This window comes from Natator depressus, chromosome 22, assembly GCF_965152275.1.
Source record: "Natator depressus isolate rNatDep1 chromosome 22, rNatDep2.hap1, whole genome shotgun sequence".
NCBI classification, from domain to species: domain Eukaryota; kingdom Metazoa; phylum Chordata; order Testudines; family Cheloniidae; genus Natator; species Natator depressus.
Window position 1 is genome coordinate 2,610,377 of NC_134255.1, and position 16,899 is coordinate 2,627,275.

Sequence of the window (16,899 nt, forward strand, 5' to 3'; positions counted from 1 at the left end):
TCTCACTACATCAAATGCATGGCTTGAAGGGGATTTGTCCATAAAGGAGAACATGGAAGATCTCTATCGAAACTTGAGGTTATTGAACTTTTTGATGTTCATAGCCATGGCAGGATGTGTGCATGGGTGACACTTAAGGAATAATGTACCTATATCGAGGTTTATACCCTTATGGGCTTAAAGCTAAGGGATGTCAGCAGGCCACGATACCACTGGGTAACGGCCTCTAGGCAGGCAGGAGCTGCCACCCCTCCCTGTCAGCTGGTGATGTTACGCCAGGCTCAGTTGTCCACCCCTGCCCCATCCCAGGACAGTCAATGGAAAGCCATCACAGACAACTGCAAACAACCGAAACCACTTGGAGATAAAGAAGGGACATGGTACCAGGTGGGGGTCGCCTGTCTATGAACAGAGAAAAAGACTGTCTCAGTGTGACATCGAGTGGGGAGTACTCTCTGGGTCCATTCGCTGAGGAGACAGCTTGTGGAGCGGGGGTGTTTCATGGAAGATCAGATCCTGGTTCCCGTGAAGCCAGCCAGCTCTGCAAAGGACTGAACTTTGGGGGTGAGGGGGACCCACTTTATCAGCTAGAAGAGGGACCGTTAATAAGTGTCGGCCCCAGTTCGTGTTCTGTGATTTTGGTTTGTAGTGTAGCCATTTGCTTCCATCACGCTCTCTTGTTTCCGGTAGAACCTCTGTCCTTCCGTAACTAACCCTTTGTTTGTTTCAGTACCAGTGCTGTGTGGTATACGGGAGCAGTGGTTTAACTGGGGTCCCTGCACCTTTGGGGGCAAGGGCTCTGGAGTTTTTGTGAGTAGCCAGTGTCAGGGGCTGGATATCACAGGGGAGTGCTTCAAGGGGAGTCAGGGACTGGGGTGCACCTATTTCTAACTGCAAGGTGAAGTCAGGGCTGGCACAGCCCAGAGGAGAACATAAGAACAGCATTACTGAGTCAGACCGAAGGCCCATCTAGCCCAGTATCCTGTCTGTCGACAGTGCCAATACCAGGTGCCCCAGAGGGAATGAACAGAACAGGATCAAATGATCCATCCCCTGTCGCTCATTCCCAGCTTCTGGCAAACAAAGGCCAGGGACACATTCCCTGCCCATCCTGGCGAATAGCCATTGATGGACCTGTCCTCCATGAACTTATCTAGTTCTTTTTTGAACCCGCAGGAGAGTGCCTGAGTGGCTGAAAGGCTGGTGCTACCAGGGAGCTGACACCCAGTCACACAGACAAAACTCCCTCACGCTGGAGGCAGGGAGATAACGAGGCAACTCAGAGTTCTGGGTACCCCGAGATCCATCACAGTGGCCAGATCTACTCCTGTTTCCCCCCTTTACATTCATTTTGCTCGTCTTACTGCCTTAGAAACTCTCAGAACATGACGCCTGCTCTCCCCGCTCGGGCTGGCAGAACCCTGGGCTGGCTCAGGCCTCACCGACAGGAGATGGTTGCACCCGTTTAACAAATAGGGCAATTTTAAACAGATTTAACTAAATATGATTCGCGCGAACGTGGTGCAGCTCAGCCAGGTGCAGAGGGGGCGTGCTCAGCCCTGAGCTGAGAAAAGCATTGCAGAGGTGTTATCAACAAGAAGAGTTGCACACAACCTGAATAAATTCCTTCCCCTCTCCTGCAGGTTCCACTGTTCTAACCCCACCGGCTCTCCGCTCAGCCAGAGCGCCTGCCAGGGTAGACAGGACCTGGTTTTCTACGCAGATTTCCTTTATAATCAATGGCTGCGAATGCCACCACAGAATCACTTATAGCTCTGTGCATCAAATCCACTGGGCACTGGGGATGGCTTACGTCTCCAGGCGGGTGCCTCTGAGCTAACAGGAGCATCTGCAACCTCTGGGACACGTTACACTGATCTTTAAAACATTTCAGCTAGAAAGCAGCCTTTGGGAGCCCAGCCATTGTGCTGACCTGTGCCGGAAGAGTTAGGATAGTATCAAGCCTTTGTGGCAATCAATGCAGGCACCAGATCAACACGTCTTTGAGCCTCTTTAGAGGAGAATGGGATTGCATGGCTGCAGCTCAATCAATTTCACCCACCATTGGAAACACTGATTAACTCTATGCAAATGATTTTCCCGTTGGCTAGCAGGAGCAGCACCACCGCAAACCTGAGCGCGCACAGCAACGACTTTGGTGGCTCGGAGCCAGGGAAGAGAGCTAGCCAAGGGTGGATTTATCAGCAGTGGAAATTTGTAATGCCAATAACAGCCCCACCATTTATCACCCTCGGCTGAAATGGGCAAGAGAAAAGAGAGACCGGACACTCTGGCCCAAACGTAACAGGCGAAAATCATCAACAGAGCCAGAGCCACGTCTGCCCCTCTCTCAAGTAACCACCACAGCTGATCTGTGGCCATGAGGGAAGGGAGTTTTTCTGAGTTTCTAACTCGGAACCCAAGTGACCCTTTCACGTGTTGAACACAAAAGAGTCTAATCTGCCCAAGCACACTCTGCCTGCAGACAGGAGGCTAAGAGGGTCACCCAAAGGGCTCCCGTTACTTAGGAAGCGACTTAATTCCTTCCCCCTTGTAGCCAGCACTCATTTCCTAGCCCAGGCCCCAGCTGAGCCGCTCTCTTCCCATATCACTGGTTTGGAAGCCCTTAAAGGGAGAGCTCTAATAACATGCTCTCGCTCCCCTCGCCCCCCCCCCGGAGCGGCTGCACTTTACCACTGGGAGGTCCTGTAAGCACTGGGAAGAGGAATTGCTGTCCAAATGAGAGAATACCTTCCAAACAAGGCTGCTGTCTGATTACAAGGCTTGGTAAGTGGCCGCGCTAGACAGTAATTCCTGCCAAAGCCCTGTCTGTGAATGCGCCAGGGGAAGACAGAGCACTCTGGGGTGTGTGCATCACTGGTTTATTGTTATCTTCAGCCAGCTCCACAGCCCCAAATTTCAAAATCACAAGGTCAAAACATCTGAAATCCATTAGGAATTTCTAAAATTAGCCTGTCAATGCAGGGTTCCAGCCGCTGCTTCCAACACGAACGCCAACGCCCTGCGCGGGGGAGTGACGAGCTGTCAGCACCGAGTCACGGCTCCCCCAGCCAAACTGATGGGACGCCCCCAGAGACTGCTCCTGTCCCCCAGCTCCCTCCTCTCCCGGGGCAGCCCTGGCGGCGAGGGGCGGGGGGAGCTGCTGCTATTTTGTTTGTTCCCCCCGCTGACCCCTCTCCAAATTACATAAACGCCTCCTGTCTGGGTAATGGACTGAGAAGTGACACAAAAATCAATAAACAATTCCCGTTTGGAGATGGCCGGCTGCTGTTCCGAGCCGCTGCCTGGGCATCTCTGCCTGGAGCTGTCAGCATGTCCTCAGTCACTCACAGAGCCGGCATCCCCTCCCCCATCCCCAAATCTAACCCCGTGAGCTTCCGGCGTCAGACAAAGGCCATAAGGTCAGAGGGGGCATGCTTGTCTGTGGACGCTGTTCTGTGCTTGCCCCACCTGGGTTTTGTCCGTGCTGGCAGGTGGGGGCTAGCACTGCCCGGGAAGGCAGGGGCAGGTGCACTGAAGGCCGGAGCTAAGAACCCCGGCCTAGACCCAACTGCTCACTTGGGATACTAGCCGGAGCCAGATTTCCAGCTCTCTCTTCACCGGGCCACCCGCGGGCTCCTTACCCCGCCCCTCCCCCCACAACAGCCCCAGCAGCTCCTGGATGCTTCTTTCCTCTGTGCTTTGTTTTCCCCGGCCTAACGAGCTCGGAGCCCATTGCCTCGAGAGTGACGGTCTATCCCCCCTGCCAGGAATGCACAGGGCAGGAGCCGCTGCAGCAGGCTCAGGGCGCGGCATGAATCCCAGGGCTGCTGCGCTCGCCGCACTCCAAGGGACCAGTCAACACGCACTCGGAAGGGGGGCCAGTCTCTGCCTGCTGATGGACAGGCTGCAGCTGCATGAGGGAACTCACCTGGGCTGGGAGAGGGGGCTGCTGGCGAATCCCTCCAGCCCAGCGCTGCCCGCTGCGTCTGCTGCGGCACACAAACCAAGCTCCCAATGGCCTGACAAAAGCCACTTCTCCTGCCGTCCCGAAGGCCACCAGAGACTGCCCCCTCCCAGCACCCCACTCCCTTGTCCCTGCTGGGTGCTAATCTTTGACCTCCCGCCATGGGCACAGTCCCTTGGTGCCTGTAGCCACCGGATCTCAGAGGAGGATCCCCAGCATCCTGCGATCTATCCTCCTAAAGAGCCAGGACTTCGCCCGTGCAGCCCAAACACTCGTTCCATTCGCTGCTCAGATGTTGTTACGGTCACAATAAGGCCTGAGAGTTCCCAGAAGCCACGTGGCCCATCCACGTCCTGTTCCCACCGTCCATGAACCCAGAGCCAGAACAAGAGTCTGAACCAGAGGCAAAACTTGTGGAAGTCAAGAGCAACAAAGATCCTTTCCTGAGCAGCAACTCATTTGTGGGCATGTTTCCTATGCTACTGCTCAGAGCCCCCTGCAGGGACCAGCACCCCACCTTGCCGGGTGCAGATGCAGAGCGAGAGATGGTCCCTCCCTGCCCAGCTCACAATCTAAATAGACAAGACACAGGACGTGGGATCCCCATTTTACAGCTAGGGAACTGAGACACTCAATGATGAAGTGGCTTCTCCAAGGTCACACAGGGCGAGAGGCAGGAGCTGAACCCGGATCTCGCATCCAGAGCCTTCCCCCCAAAGCCAGCTTTCCTCTGAGACATGGCATTTGTATTTATACTGCAAACTCGTCAGGCTGGGACGGTCTTACTAGATGTACCTACGGCAGGGAGCCCAGAGAGCCTCTCCAGGCACGAACACCACAAATAGTAGCGAACTATTAACAGCCAGCAAAGAGACCAATGACAGCTGTGGGAATGGAGACTGGCTAATAAATGCCTGTGCAAACAGTTGGCTGCTGGAGACTAGTCTCCATAACAAGTCACCTGATAGACAGACCAGCCTCAGCTATCCCCAGGAGTGCTCCAGGGGGAGGGGCTGCTCCCCCCCCCCAGCAGGCCTCGGCTGAGGGATCTCCATCTGGCTGTTACGGTGCATGTTGCATTTCGCCCATCCATCAAAGACAGCAGAGCGCTTCCAGTGGGACACACCCAGGAGCAGCTCGGGCGAGAAGGTGCCTGTTACTCGTGGCAATAAGATAGGAATGGATCCAGAGGCTTGTGCCGGGGAATGGCAGAGCGTGAAGAGCGGATGCTAAAGACAGGCTAGCAAACAGCTGTGGGAAAGGGCAGTCTGTGCTGAGCCCGGTGTTCCAGCGTCTCTAGGGGGACATCTACGCTGCAGCTGGAGGGGCCATTCACTGCTCGGGTAGCCGGACGTCTGCTCAGGCTAGAGCACTAAAAATAGCAGGGGCCCAGGCCAGCCACCCCGTACTTGCCTAGGAGCTCAGGGCAGCCGCTTGACCTGGGAATTACACCTCCTAGCTGCAGTGCAGATGTACCCTGGGCGGCCAGGGTTGTTCCTAGCACGCACAGATGCACCAACGTCCTCCAGACCCAGTGGGCCCGTTCTAACCCCCACTCTCCTTTGCCCTGAACTTTGGGAACACCCTCGCTTGGGGCTGGGCTCAGGCCAAACAGCCAGTGATTCTTAAAGCACCACCACTTAGGGTACGTCTACACTGCAAACTCCTTATGGCGCCACGTAGAGTCCGTACCCCGCACGCCCCCCAGCGCAGGTATAAATAGCAGTGTACCCAGTGAGGCACTGCTTAGGGGAGACATGACACACCTGGGGCTTAGGCCCAGGGTACTTATCCCACACAGCTCTCTACTCGCCCGAGCAGCACCTCACCTGCGGCAGGGAATGGCTCCGGCAGCTCCCAGCCGCCTCTCCCCTGCCATGGGCCCTACATGCTGCTGCCAGCAGTGTGCAGTATCGACAGGCCCTCCGTTCAGGGTAGACTTACCCCTGCATTTTCAAAGCAGTGGGAAAACCCCAGCACAAACAACCAGTTCACTAGGTCTGAATAAAATCCACTTGGAGTTCTGCAAGCTTGGGGCGAAACACCAAACCCAACCCAACCCAGCTTCTTTTCAGCAGTTAAGTTACTGAAGCTTCTACCTTCAGACTCGCCAGGCAGCTTGTCCTGAATGAGAGCCCCCAAGAAAAAAGGCTTTGTTTTAAAGCTTCCTCCTCAATGAGATACTCTCTCCTAGATACTCACCCTCCAACCCACCACCGATCGGAGCCAGTACCCCCAGCTGCACTCATTCACATGACCCTCTCGTGGCTGGTCCATCAGGGGATGAGACCTACTGGTGAAAACAGGGACTCTCCCGCCGCTCAAGAGGGCAGCAGGGGCCTTGCTTTTGGAGCAGAAGGTCCAGGGTTCTCAGCTCAGCTCCCCAGGGGAGCATGTGGTAGAAGAGGGACATCTGGAACCCCCCCACCTGTATCCTGCAAAGAGAACAACTCACGCCGACACAGCCAGGAGAGCCCATGCCCTGCCCTGCAGGCAGCCAGCCAGCAGAGAGATGCACCACTGCATTGAAGGGAATGGGGCGTGGCGGAGCACTGCTGCATGATGCCCATATTAAGAGCATTAGAATCCATCTATCCCAGTGCCAGGTGCTTCAGAGAGAATGAACAGAACAGGGCAGTTACCAACAGATCCATCCCCAGTTGTCCAGTCGCAGCTTCTGCCAGTCAGAGGCATAGGGACACCCAGAGCATGGGGCTGTGTCCCTGACTATCCTGGTTAATAGTCATTGATCGACCTATCACCCATGAACTTATCAAATTCTTTTTTGAACCCTGTTATACTTCTGGCCTTCAGAATGTCCCCTGGCAATGAGTTCCGCAGGTTGACTGGGCATTGTGTGAAGAAGTACTTCCTTTTGTTTGTTTTAAACCGCAGTTGGTGACCCCTAGTTCTTGTGTTATGGGAAGGAATAAACAACACTTCCTTATTTACTTACTCCACCTCAGTCAGGATTTTACAGACCCGGATCACATCTCCCCTTAGGCGTCTCTTCTCCAAGCTGAAAAGTCCTAGCCTCTTCAATCTCTCCTCATACAGGAGCTGTTCCATACCCCTAATCATTTCTGTTGCCCTTCTCTGCATCTTTTCCAATTCTAATAGATCATTTTTGAGATGGGGTGATGAGAACGGCACACAGTATTCAAGCTATTCTGATTTAGTTGGGGATTGGTCCTGCTTTGAGCAGGGGGTTGGACTAGATGATCTCCTGAGGTCCCTTCCCACCCTGATAGTCTATGATTCTATGGGCGTACCGTGGATTTATATCATTGCATTATGATATTTTCTGTCTTATTATCTGTCCCCTCCCTAATATTGGGGCGCTGGGGAGGAGAGGAATCTAGCTGGTTTGTAGAGCTCTGAAGGGCTCAGTTCTGGGGAGTGTGTGCTGTTCTGAGGGGCAGCAAGAGGAATCACAGCTTCATTTTACTAAGTCTCCTTTTCGTTTCTTTATTGGCAGCTTCCAGTTCCAAAGGATTTGGGTTCTACAGACTAACTGCTGGGAGCAAATCCAAGCATTTCCAAGGCTCCAAAGCTGCTGCATGCAAGTCCTTGCTAGCCTAGGAATAACTCACCCGGTGCGTTTCCTTCTCGGGAGCCTTTTATAGACCTTCCTTATTTGATGGCTGCATTTTAAACAATTACCCTGGCTGCAGCACACTCCTTCGATAGCTTTAGTCAGGCGGCAACTTCTCAGCCCAGCCAGAAATCACCTAGGCTAGTATCAGCCCTGTCTGCCTCCGAGCTCTGCTCAGGCCGGCTCCCAGCCTGTAATGTCAGTGACTCAAGGGCTTAGCAGAAATGACATTTCATTTCCTATGCTGCGGGTGACTTTACATGGCCTTGTCATAGGTAACATGGTCATTTATCTTGTGCCTCCATCGCCTGGCTGGGGTTTGAGCTGTTTGTTTGCAGATCTTTGTCTCTGTAGAGCCATTAGGGAAGACAATGGGGTCAGGACACTGAGGAACAGCACAGAGGAGACTGGTTGGGAGGTCAGGGCAGATAAATACAGCCAGGGTTTCTTTGGCTGGAGGGGCACAGAACCCCCTCAGAGAGCTGGGAAAGACACATCACAGCCTGCCTGGAATGCAGTCTGCCATTGCCGGCTGTGGACAAAGCGGACTAATCAGGAGTGTTTGTTCACCTCGGAGTCGGGAGCACAAAGAAACAGCTGCAGATAGGCCATAGAAAAGAATCTGATCGCAGATATGAGTCCCTCTCTGTAGCATATGTTCTTCCAGCCAAAGGGGAGCGCATACCTGGGTGCAGAGGGACAGAGATATTTCCAAGGCGCTGGCCCATTACTGTGCTGGGGGAATTCTCGGAGGCTAATCCTGAAGGTATGTGCAAAGACCCCAAGTCAGGAGCGGGTGACTGATGGGCTGGGCTGTTCACACGCTGACAGCTCAGGAGCACAAAGGAATCTAAGCAGGAGAAACCCTTCCCCTAAACAAGGCTAAAGAGCAGAGGCTGCCTATGGCAATTAGGAGCAGATCTGCAGCTATTAGAGCAATGAGGGAAGAGCAAACCAATCAGTAATCCACCCCAGCAGCTCCCAGGTCACCAGCAATCAAGAGACCGACAGACTCCAGTTTGATCTCGGACGCCCAGCCCAGCCTAAAACAAGTGGGACCCACAAAGCAGGTCGCTGCGCCAGCACCAGCAAACTAGACCTGTCAGAGGAGGCCTAGGCGCTGCCTCACCCCTGTGTCTGGGGTTAATTGTCAGTTACCCTAGTGCGAGTGAGCTGAAAACAGTCAAGGGGACTGTTAAAGCCAGAGGAGCGGGGGGCTCAGGGCAGGTGCAGCTCAAACTCCATTCAGCTCACTTCCTGAAACTGATGAGGTTTCAAGCCGGCAGGGTCCTTTTAGCTTCCAGGTGCTGTCAGCTGTCATTGCCTCTCTTATAATTCACTCTCACCAAGCCCTGCTTACTCCACAGTTCCCAGGGCAAGGCCCCTGGATCCTGCACTGACGGGAGAGTCTGTACCTGCTTCGTTGAAGTTTAAACTGGAGGGTTCTGGAGAATGGAAAGCGAATCAGTCAGCCTAGCAGCCGCTGTTATTGTTTTGATGCCTCCTTCTGTTTGCTTTACACAGCCCCCACTCACACTTTCAGTTTGTGGCATGGTGCAGAGCTGGTGTGCACAACCCACTGAGGCATGGCAGAAGCCAGCGGCAGGGGGCCGTGGAGGGTCAGGCAGCTGGGGAGAGGGCAGTCAGTGGGACAGCTTGAGACAGTAGGAGAAATACTGGAGCTAAATGACCCTGGAAAGACTCCCTTCAGGTTTCAGAGTTAACGTCCCACTGAAATGAATGGGCTCTCTGAAAGCTGTTGTTTCAGGTCGGCTGCAGACTCAGGCAGACAGCACTGCATCAGTTCACACTTGATTCCAGGCAGGATGTGAACACCCACAAAGGCCAGGAACAGATGTTTTTATAATGCAAAATGGAACAAGGCCCCTCAGCGAGGAACGGATTCTGCAGCCAATCCCATGGAACACAGAGGGCTCCAACTAGCACCAGTGCAGATCTCAGGGGAACGGGGTAATGGGGTGATGTGGTGAAGGGGCCCCACTTGGGTTGTGGCAGGGGTGGGGTTAAGCTTTGTCCCAAGCAGGCACAAGGACTGATGAGGCTGCAGGACTGTAGTGGAGAAGAGCCCCGCAGACATCTGTGCTCAGGATGCCCCGGGGGAAGCATCCCTCTGCTTTCCAGAGGCAGAGAGCAGGGCAGGGAGGGAGCTCTGTCTGTGAGACAGGCAGGTTCCTGCAGGAGGTTCACCCCCCATCTTACTTTTTACTGCATTTTACTTTTTCTGCAGTAAAAACAGCAGCCATGAGCTAAGTTGCAGAGAGTCACATCCTCACGTTCCATCTAAATTGCACCAAACCAGTGTATTATCAGGCTGCTATGAAGCCACTCCTGTCCTAAGAGTACCCATCACTGGATAAAGAAACAGATCTTAAGACTTTTAAGAAAACTTTGTTTGACAGCATTCTGCCTGGCAAGGAACCACTTATCAACAGCTGTATTTGTGAAATCTCTACTTCTATTGTTTGGCCTTTGTGGTCCCTACTTCTCTATTGTTTATCTGTGTGGTCTCGGTCTGATTCTTTTATTGTTTCAGTCTGTTGCATAACTCATGAATCAACTGAAGTGGTGGGGTGTGATTGGTTAAAGAAGTGTTTTATAATGAGCTAAGATGGGTGAAAGATACCATTTTGTGGACTTTAGTGTAAAATGACTGGTTAAGGTACAGCTAAGCAGGACCCAAATTTTAACGATATAAACTGGGGTCCAAAGGGAGGTTCTTCAGAACCTAACTTCAGAACACAGCCCCAGGTCAACGCTGCCAAAACCATCACACCCTGCTGACCATACTGTGCAGAAGCTGGAACCCCGGACAAGGAGATCCTGACCGGCCACCAGGAAAAGTCTGTCTGCCTTATTAGGAGTGGTGAGCATTGTATGCTTAGCGTGTGTAGTCTGCTGATCAGCTGTTAATAAATATAGATTAGTACTGTGTCAGGCTCTTTCACCGGTAAAAAGCCCCACAGACCCATAGAGCCCTGGGCCCACTGGGAATGGGTGTTAGCCCTGAGCCCATGGAGGGGTAGAGTTGGGTCCCTTACTCCCTGAGTGCCCACAAATGTAGGGGGCTGGGAACCCTGAATTGTGCAGGTAACACCCCCCCCCCGTCTCCCTGGGGGTCCAGCCTATCTCCCTTTGCTGGTCTGCACTATGGGACAGAAGGCTTCCCGCTGGAAAACGAACACGGCGCAAGCAGGGCTCAGGGTTTCTCCTGAAGGGGCTGAGGCCTGCACAGCTGGGCAGAGGGTGCTGCTATGGGCTTGCTGGGGGTGCCCGTCAACTTGGCAACTCTTGCAAGAGAATCGTACTCGGACTGCAGGGCTTGGCTGGGAAACCAGGATCGATGAATGCGGAGAAAGGCTCCAGCCCAGACAGACGCAGCCCGGCCTCCCCAGACCCGTGCGGCACAAAGCCAAGAGCGCTGTGTAAACGGCCTCGCCGTGTTAACTCTTCACAGAGAGCTAGCTAGCACGGCGCTAGCCCGCCATGCCCAGCACTGAGTGCTAGCAGGAGAGGACATTACACCACCATACATTCAAACATCCCCGTTGCCCAGTGCCCATAATAACCACAGCCAGCAGGGCAACACCGACCCACCATACCAGCCAGCCGCACATGTGTAGGAAGGCACCAGCTCCCCTCTCGGCAGGAACGTACTTATCCGGCAAGGCAGCTGGCACGAGCGCACAGCAGAGCCCTGGCCAGGCTGCGCTGTGCTGCCACTCAACTGCCTCTTAGCAGAGCATCTAGGAGCCAGCCCCAGCGGGAAAGTCTAACACAGCGGGCAAAGTCGCCAGGCCAAATTCTGCCCTGCAGTCCATAACATGACTTCCCACAGCCTGGGCCCTCAGCAACTCCTAGAAACAGCTCGCTCCACCCCAGAACCACCCGGGAGCTTGCTCAGAACCCCACTCACTGGCCACCTCCAGCGACGCGTTCCGGCTCACGGCCTCTCCCAGGTAGTTCCTGGCCACGCACACGTACACGCCCTCATCGGGCTTGCTCCTCCTGCCGTGGACGATGCGCAGGAAGAAGAGGGAGCCGCTAGGCAGCAGCATGCGATGGGATCGCGGGTCCTCCTTGTCCGTCTCCACCCGCTCCCCATCCTTGTACCATTCGATTATCGGGGTGGGGCGCCCCTCCGCCTTGCAGTTCAGCGTCGCTGGCTCCCCCTTGGAAACGATGAGGTCGGAGGGGTGCTCGACTATCCTTGGAGAAAAGTCTTCGAGCCGAGGGCGGGAGCCTGAGAGGCAGAAGAGATAACAGAAATCAGGGCAAGGGCTCCAGCTGGGAAGGGCAGAGCTCCCAAGGGGATTAATAGCCATGCTGCTGGGAATGCAGACAATGGCCCTCAGCAACCCTGAGCTCACAGGGCTGTGTGGCCCCATGGCTGGAGATGTGGCACTCCATACCTCAAAGCAGCCCCCTGGAACCCTCATATTCACCCTGTCATACAATTATGTACATTTCATACAAACATGCCATGTAAGATATCTGTGAAACCCATTGTTCTGTCCAAATATGTATTTCCTTAGTGCGTATCGAGTTATGAGATTTTGCTGTATGGTGGTTACTGAAATATGTTGTCATTTGCTAGTGATATGCAAAGGAGATGAATCACTCCCAGGAGGGTGTTCAATGACAATCATCAGGGGAGGTGTAATCAAGGGATTGACAATTCAATGACAGTTGCACAAGCACCACACAATGGGGACTGCTCAACTCTATGAGTTGGTTGCAGAAGACAACACCAGGGGGATAGCTCCAACCTGTTACTCTGCAAAGCCCACCAGGACACGTCTGGGCTGGTGTTTTCCAGGCACATGGTCTGAGAGTATAAAATAAGGGACAGTGGCATCATACGACGGCCTTTCTCCTCCCCCACCTATGCTGGAAGCAACAAGAATGCTGGGAAGACAAAGACTTCAGCTGAGGGGACTGGTCCCAGGCTTAAGGGAGAAGCCTGTGTATTAAGAACTGTAACATCCAGTGGGCTTGATCCAAATACTGCCTAGTGCAATAAGATTTAAGATTTCGACTGTCTGCTTCCCGTTTATTTTCTTTGGTAACTATCGATGACCTTTTATGCCCACCACTTATAATCACTTAAATCTATCTTTCTATAGTTAATAAATCTGTTTTATATTTTACCTAAAACAGTGTGTTTTGGTTGAAGAGCTTGGGCAATCTCAGCTCAGTTTACGAAGGCTGGTGCATATCCTCTCCACATTGAGGGAGGGGTGGACTGAGTAATAAACTTATGCTGGTCAGGCTTCTGACCAGGGCAAGACAGTAGTACAGTTCTGGGGTGTAATGCTGGGGAGCTGGGGGGATTTGGCTGGTGCCTTTCTTTGTGTGATTCACGAGTAGCTCTGGGAGCATTCATGCGAGCTAGCTGGGTGTGGGGCTCCACATGCGGCTGTACTGAGTGGTTACAGTGCCTGGAAGGGTTTGCTGCTTGTCACTAGCAAAGCACTGTGAGAGACAGCCCAGGCTGGAGAGATAAGGGGGCACAGAAGCACCCCAGTTCCAGGTTGTACCCCGGAGACCCCATCGCAGTGGGATGGGACTCCAGGAATCTACCCGGGCAGCACCGAGAACACTAAATGCCCAAGAGACAGGCTCACGTTCCCAGGGTTCTGCACCATTTCCCGATGGCCTCTCTGCGCGCTGGAGTCCTGGGGCCCAAGGCCCGGGGAGCGCGTTGCTCCTTTTATCGTTAGTTTCGCTTTCTGACCTATCGTCTCACTGAAGCCAAGTTCTCCTGATCCCTTCTGGGAGAACATGCTACAGCCCATACTCAGAGATGGGGAAAGGAGCTTTTCCAGCTTGGGGAAGGGGGCAGAAGGGGAGCCCCAAGGCTGGTGGGGCCAGTGCACAGGGATCCTGGGAAGAGACTGGAAGAGCAGACCACTACTGATAAGTCCTTGGGTGGCGGCCAGGAGCCCTGGTGGATGTGAGCTGTCTGCAGCTCGTGGCTCTGGATCTATATTTAGCCCTGGCTCACACGCAGCATGGGAAACCACACCACAGCACAGGTGTGCCCGGAGGAGTCACCCTAGGAACTCAGCGTTCCAAGTACTGTCCCTGGGTTGGCTGCCCTACAGCTTCCTGCCCTTTAGAGATCAAAGCGTGAGCCTCAAAACCTTTACACCAGGACGCCTTTCTTACCACGGCAATCGTCACACCAGGAGCCCAATCATCTGCTGAGGTCAGGGCAAGCCCACAGCCAGGACAAACCCACGGGGACATTACAAGAGAGGGGCAGACAAGTCGCACACCCAAGCAGCTCGCAGATGAGCATTTCATTCTACAGCTCCAGCTCTCACTGCATCATACTCATCTGACGCCCCAGCTCAGCCAGGCTGCAATCCAGGCTCCCCCAGCTAGCAGGGCAGTGGCTGCCTCTTATGGGCCCAACACACCAGGCCCCTCAAGGTTCACAGCCTGCTCAGCCTTCTTGCCCCGTTTGCTCCATGGCAGCAGAGAACCACACTACCCTAGTTCCCAGGAAGAGCCTAGCAAGCTGGCTGGCTGGGACATGCTCAGACAGGAGCATTTTATTCACTTTCCTGATAGGATTCATGGGGAAAGCTCTCGACTGTTCCAGACGCTTCCAGTCTCCGGCTCATGGCATAGCCACTTTGAGAGCATGCAATGCCTGCAACCTGCCCTGGAGGCTGCACCCTCAGCCTTTGGCACGTCAGTCCCAGCAGAGTCACAGTCTGGACTCCGGTTAGGACGGGGCATCCCTACTACGCCGGCCCAGCTCCCTGCACGTGGCCATTGCTGTCAGAGCACCGAGAACATCACGCCCAGCTCAGGGGAGAGGGAACTCCGTCGTCACGTCTAAGCTGATCAGTGAATTGGAGTCTCAGTCCAGCTTCTCTGGGGCAAGTGTCCGTAGCATGAAATTACCGTGCACCTGGCCCCGGTGCTCAAGTCTCAGCAGATAGGCGAGAAGCAAATGGCTCATGGCGAGGGCGGTGGGGTGGGCAGGGAGGCAGTGGGGGAGGGGAGTTCACACGCCACCAGCCTTGCTACAAGTCTGCCCTGGGGCAGCCAGCGGATGTCAGACTCACGGCACGTGATCTGCCCCTCACCACTGGAAAGGTCCCTTAGGGGGCATCTGCAGAGTGATGAGAGATGCTGGGATCCAGGGGTGCCGGAATGGGGGGCAGGGGGCCATGCTCCCCCCACTTTTAGGATGCTTCCACCGCTCCTGCTGGGATCCTCATCTCCCCACAAAAGGAGAAATTATTGTTTTTATTTAACGTTAACCCCTGATTACTATCAAGGAATAATTACCCAGCAAGCTCAGCGCTGCCGGGCTGATGACCGTGTGTGACAGCAGCAGCAGGAGAAGGGACAGGGAGAACCTGGCAGAGCTGTGGTAACCGTCAGCCAAAAACCCCAAGAAAATGCCTTTTCTGCCCACCTCGCCGGAGACCTCGGTGCCCCGCCCCCTGCCTCGGGGCTGGCCCGGACTTCTGGCATCCACACCACTAGCCATGCCTCCCCGCTGAGACCTTGTCAGCCAAACAGACACATTCGCAGGAGGTATCTGGGCAGCTGGCTAAGGCGCCGCAGGGGGGCCGTTCTCCGGGATCCCGCCCTGCCCGAGTGCTGCCCACGCACCTAAGCGACATGCCGTCTGTTGGGTCCCCTGTGTGTCACGTGACACCAGGCGACGTGGCACGTCACACGCGGGTGCCTCACCGTGTGGGGTGTGCCCCGTTCGCCACACAGCTGTGCAACCGGAGTAGAAGAGCCCAAGGGGCGCTGCAGACCGTGCGAATCCTGTGAGTCAGCGATTATGAGCCCACCCCGTAGACGCTTTCAGCACCTTAGACAGAGCATTGCACAGCACAGCATCACTATCTGACTCTGCAGCCACTTCCTTCCTGCACCTCCCAGCCGCCCAAGGCTGAGACAGTGAACAGCTCTGGTCCCCGCCCCCGCCAGAAGTGCAGAGCTAGCTAGGAGTGCATGGAGATTCACTGAGGGCGAGGACTTAGGGCAGACACCTTTTAACACCCCATTCCCTCCACCTTCTCCCGGCTCATCACAAGCAATGCCAACGGCCTGTGGGCATCCCCAGCTGGGCCCATGGATTACAATGCCGGGGCCAGAAGGGCTCTGCTGACCCTAAACAAGCTGTATCCCTGGCCATGTGAATCGGCCAGGGTTTTTGGCCTGGTGTTTTTGGCCTGGTGTTTTTAAAGGAACATCAACCACCTAACACAACCAGTCACGTTGCTGTCTGCAAAGCCTGCCCCTGCTATTCTTGCATTGGAGTAATGCCTAGGAACTCCAGCCATGGACCAGGCCCCCTGTGCCAGGCACGGAGGGTCACAGGGAACACCTGACAGGGCTGTACTGGTGAGAGACAGACAGCTCTTGACCCATCTGCTTTGCTCGCGCTGGGCATTAGGAAGCAGCATGCGTGGAACTGGGGCACTATCTGCCCTGTCTAGCCAGTTTCTTCCTCATCTACTCACCCCGCACTAGGAACCAAGAGACCCTGCTGAGCAGTGAAGGACTTCTGTGGACACGATCTGGGACAGGCTGTTTACAGGGGCTCTATCAGAAAGTGTGTTTGTACATAAGTCCGTTTAAAAGAGCCTCAAGACATCCGAGGGCCCACGGCCCTGTCCACACCAGGCTCCTGCTCAGGGACTCCCATGCCAGGGCCCCGGCTCAGAAACAATTGGCTGGCCGGAAACGTCTCCAGAGTCTGCAGGCAGCCAGGTCCCCAGTCGGGCTGTGGAGCAGCCATCACCTGGCTCCCTGCCAGAGATGTCAGCTGAGGGTCTCCGGCTCATCCCCACAGCTCGTCCCCTCCTCAGCATCCCACCCCCCGAGCCCCGATCCATTAACACCAAGCCCTGCTCCCTCCCTGCTCACGGGCCCCTTATGGTGAGATGGCCCGTTCCCTCCTCTGCCCTGAAAGCGCCCGCTGCACTCAGTGGGACACCAGCCCGCACCAGCCAGCCGGCTGCTTGTCTCCGAGCTGCTTCTGCAGCCACAGGGGCTCCTCTCTGATTCTTCCTCCTGGTAGCCCTGCAGAGTCCGCCTCAAGCCCGCCAAATCATCAGCTGGCTAAAGCATGGTGGGGCACAGCAAATGTACGTGTCTGTCTTTATACACACACACACACACACACACACACACAGAGAACACAAACCAGGGGCATGTTTTAGAACGAGCCCTTACCCCACCCTTGCTAGGTGGGCGTGTGCAGCCTAGACTGCCAGCTCTTTGGCAAGGTCTGCATCAACCCCAGCAGCTGCACAGAGCTCAGCACGAAGGGTCGCAC

General features: G+C 54.8%; 1 protein-coding gene across 2 annotated transcripts in view; it reads right to left on the reverse strand.

Annotated features, from left to right (window-relative positions):
• ROBO3 (roundabout guidance receptor 3) overlaps positions 1-16,899 on the reverse strand; it is a 237,877-nt gene that overhangs the window by 104,848 nt on the left and 116,130 nt on the right. For both annotated transcript variants that reach the window (XM_074936629.1, XM_074936630.1), the window contains exon 2: positions 11,497-11,823. In XM_074936629.1, the coding sequence (XP_074792730.1) occupies positions 11,497-11,823 (327 nt within the window). The remainder of the gene's footprint in view (positions 1-11,496; positions 11,824-16,899) is intronic.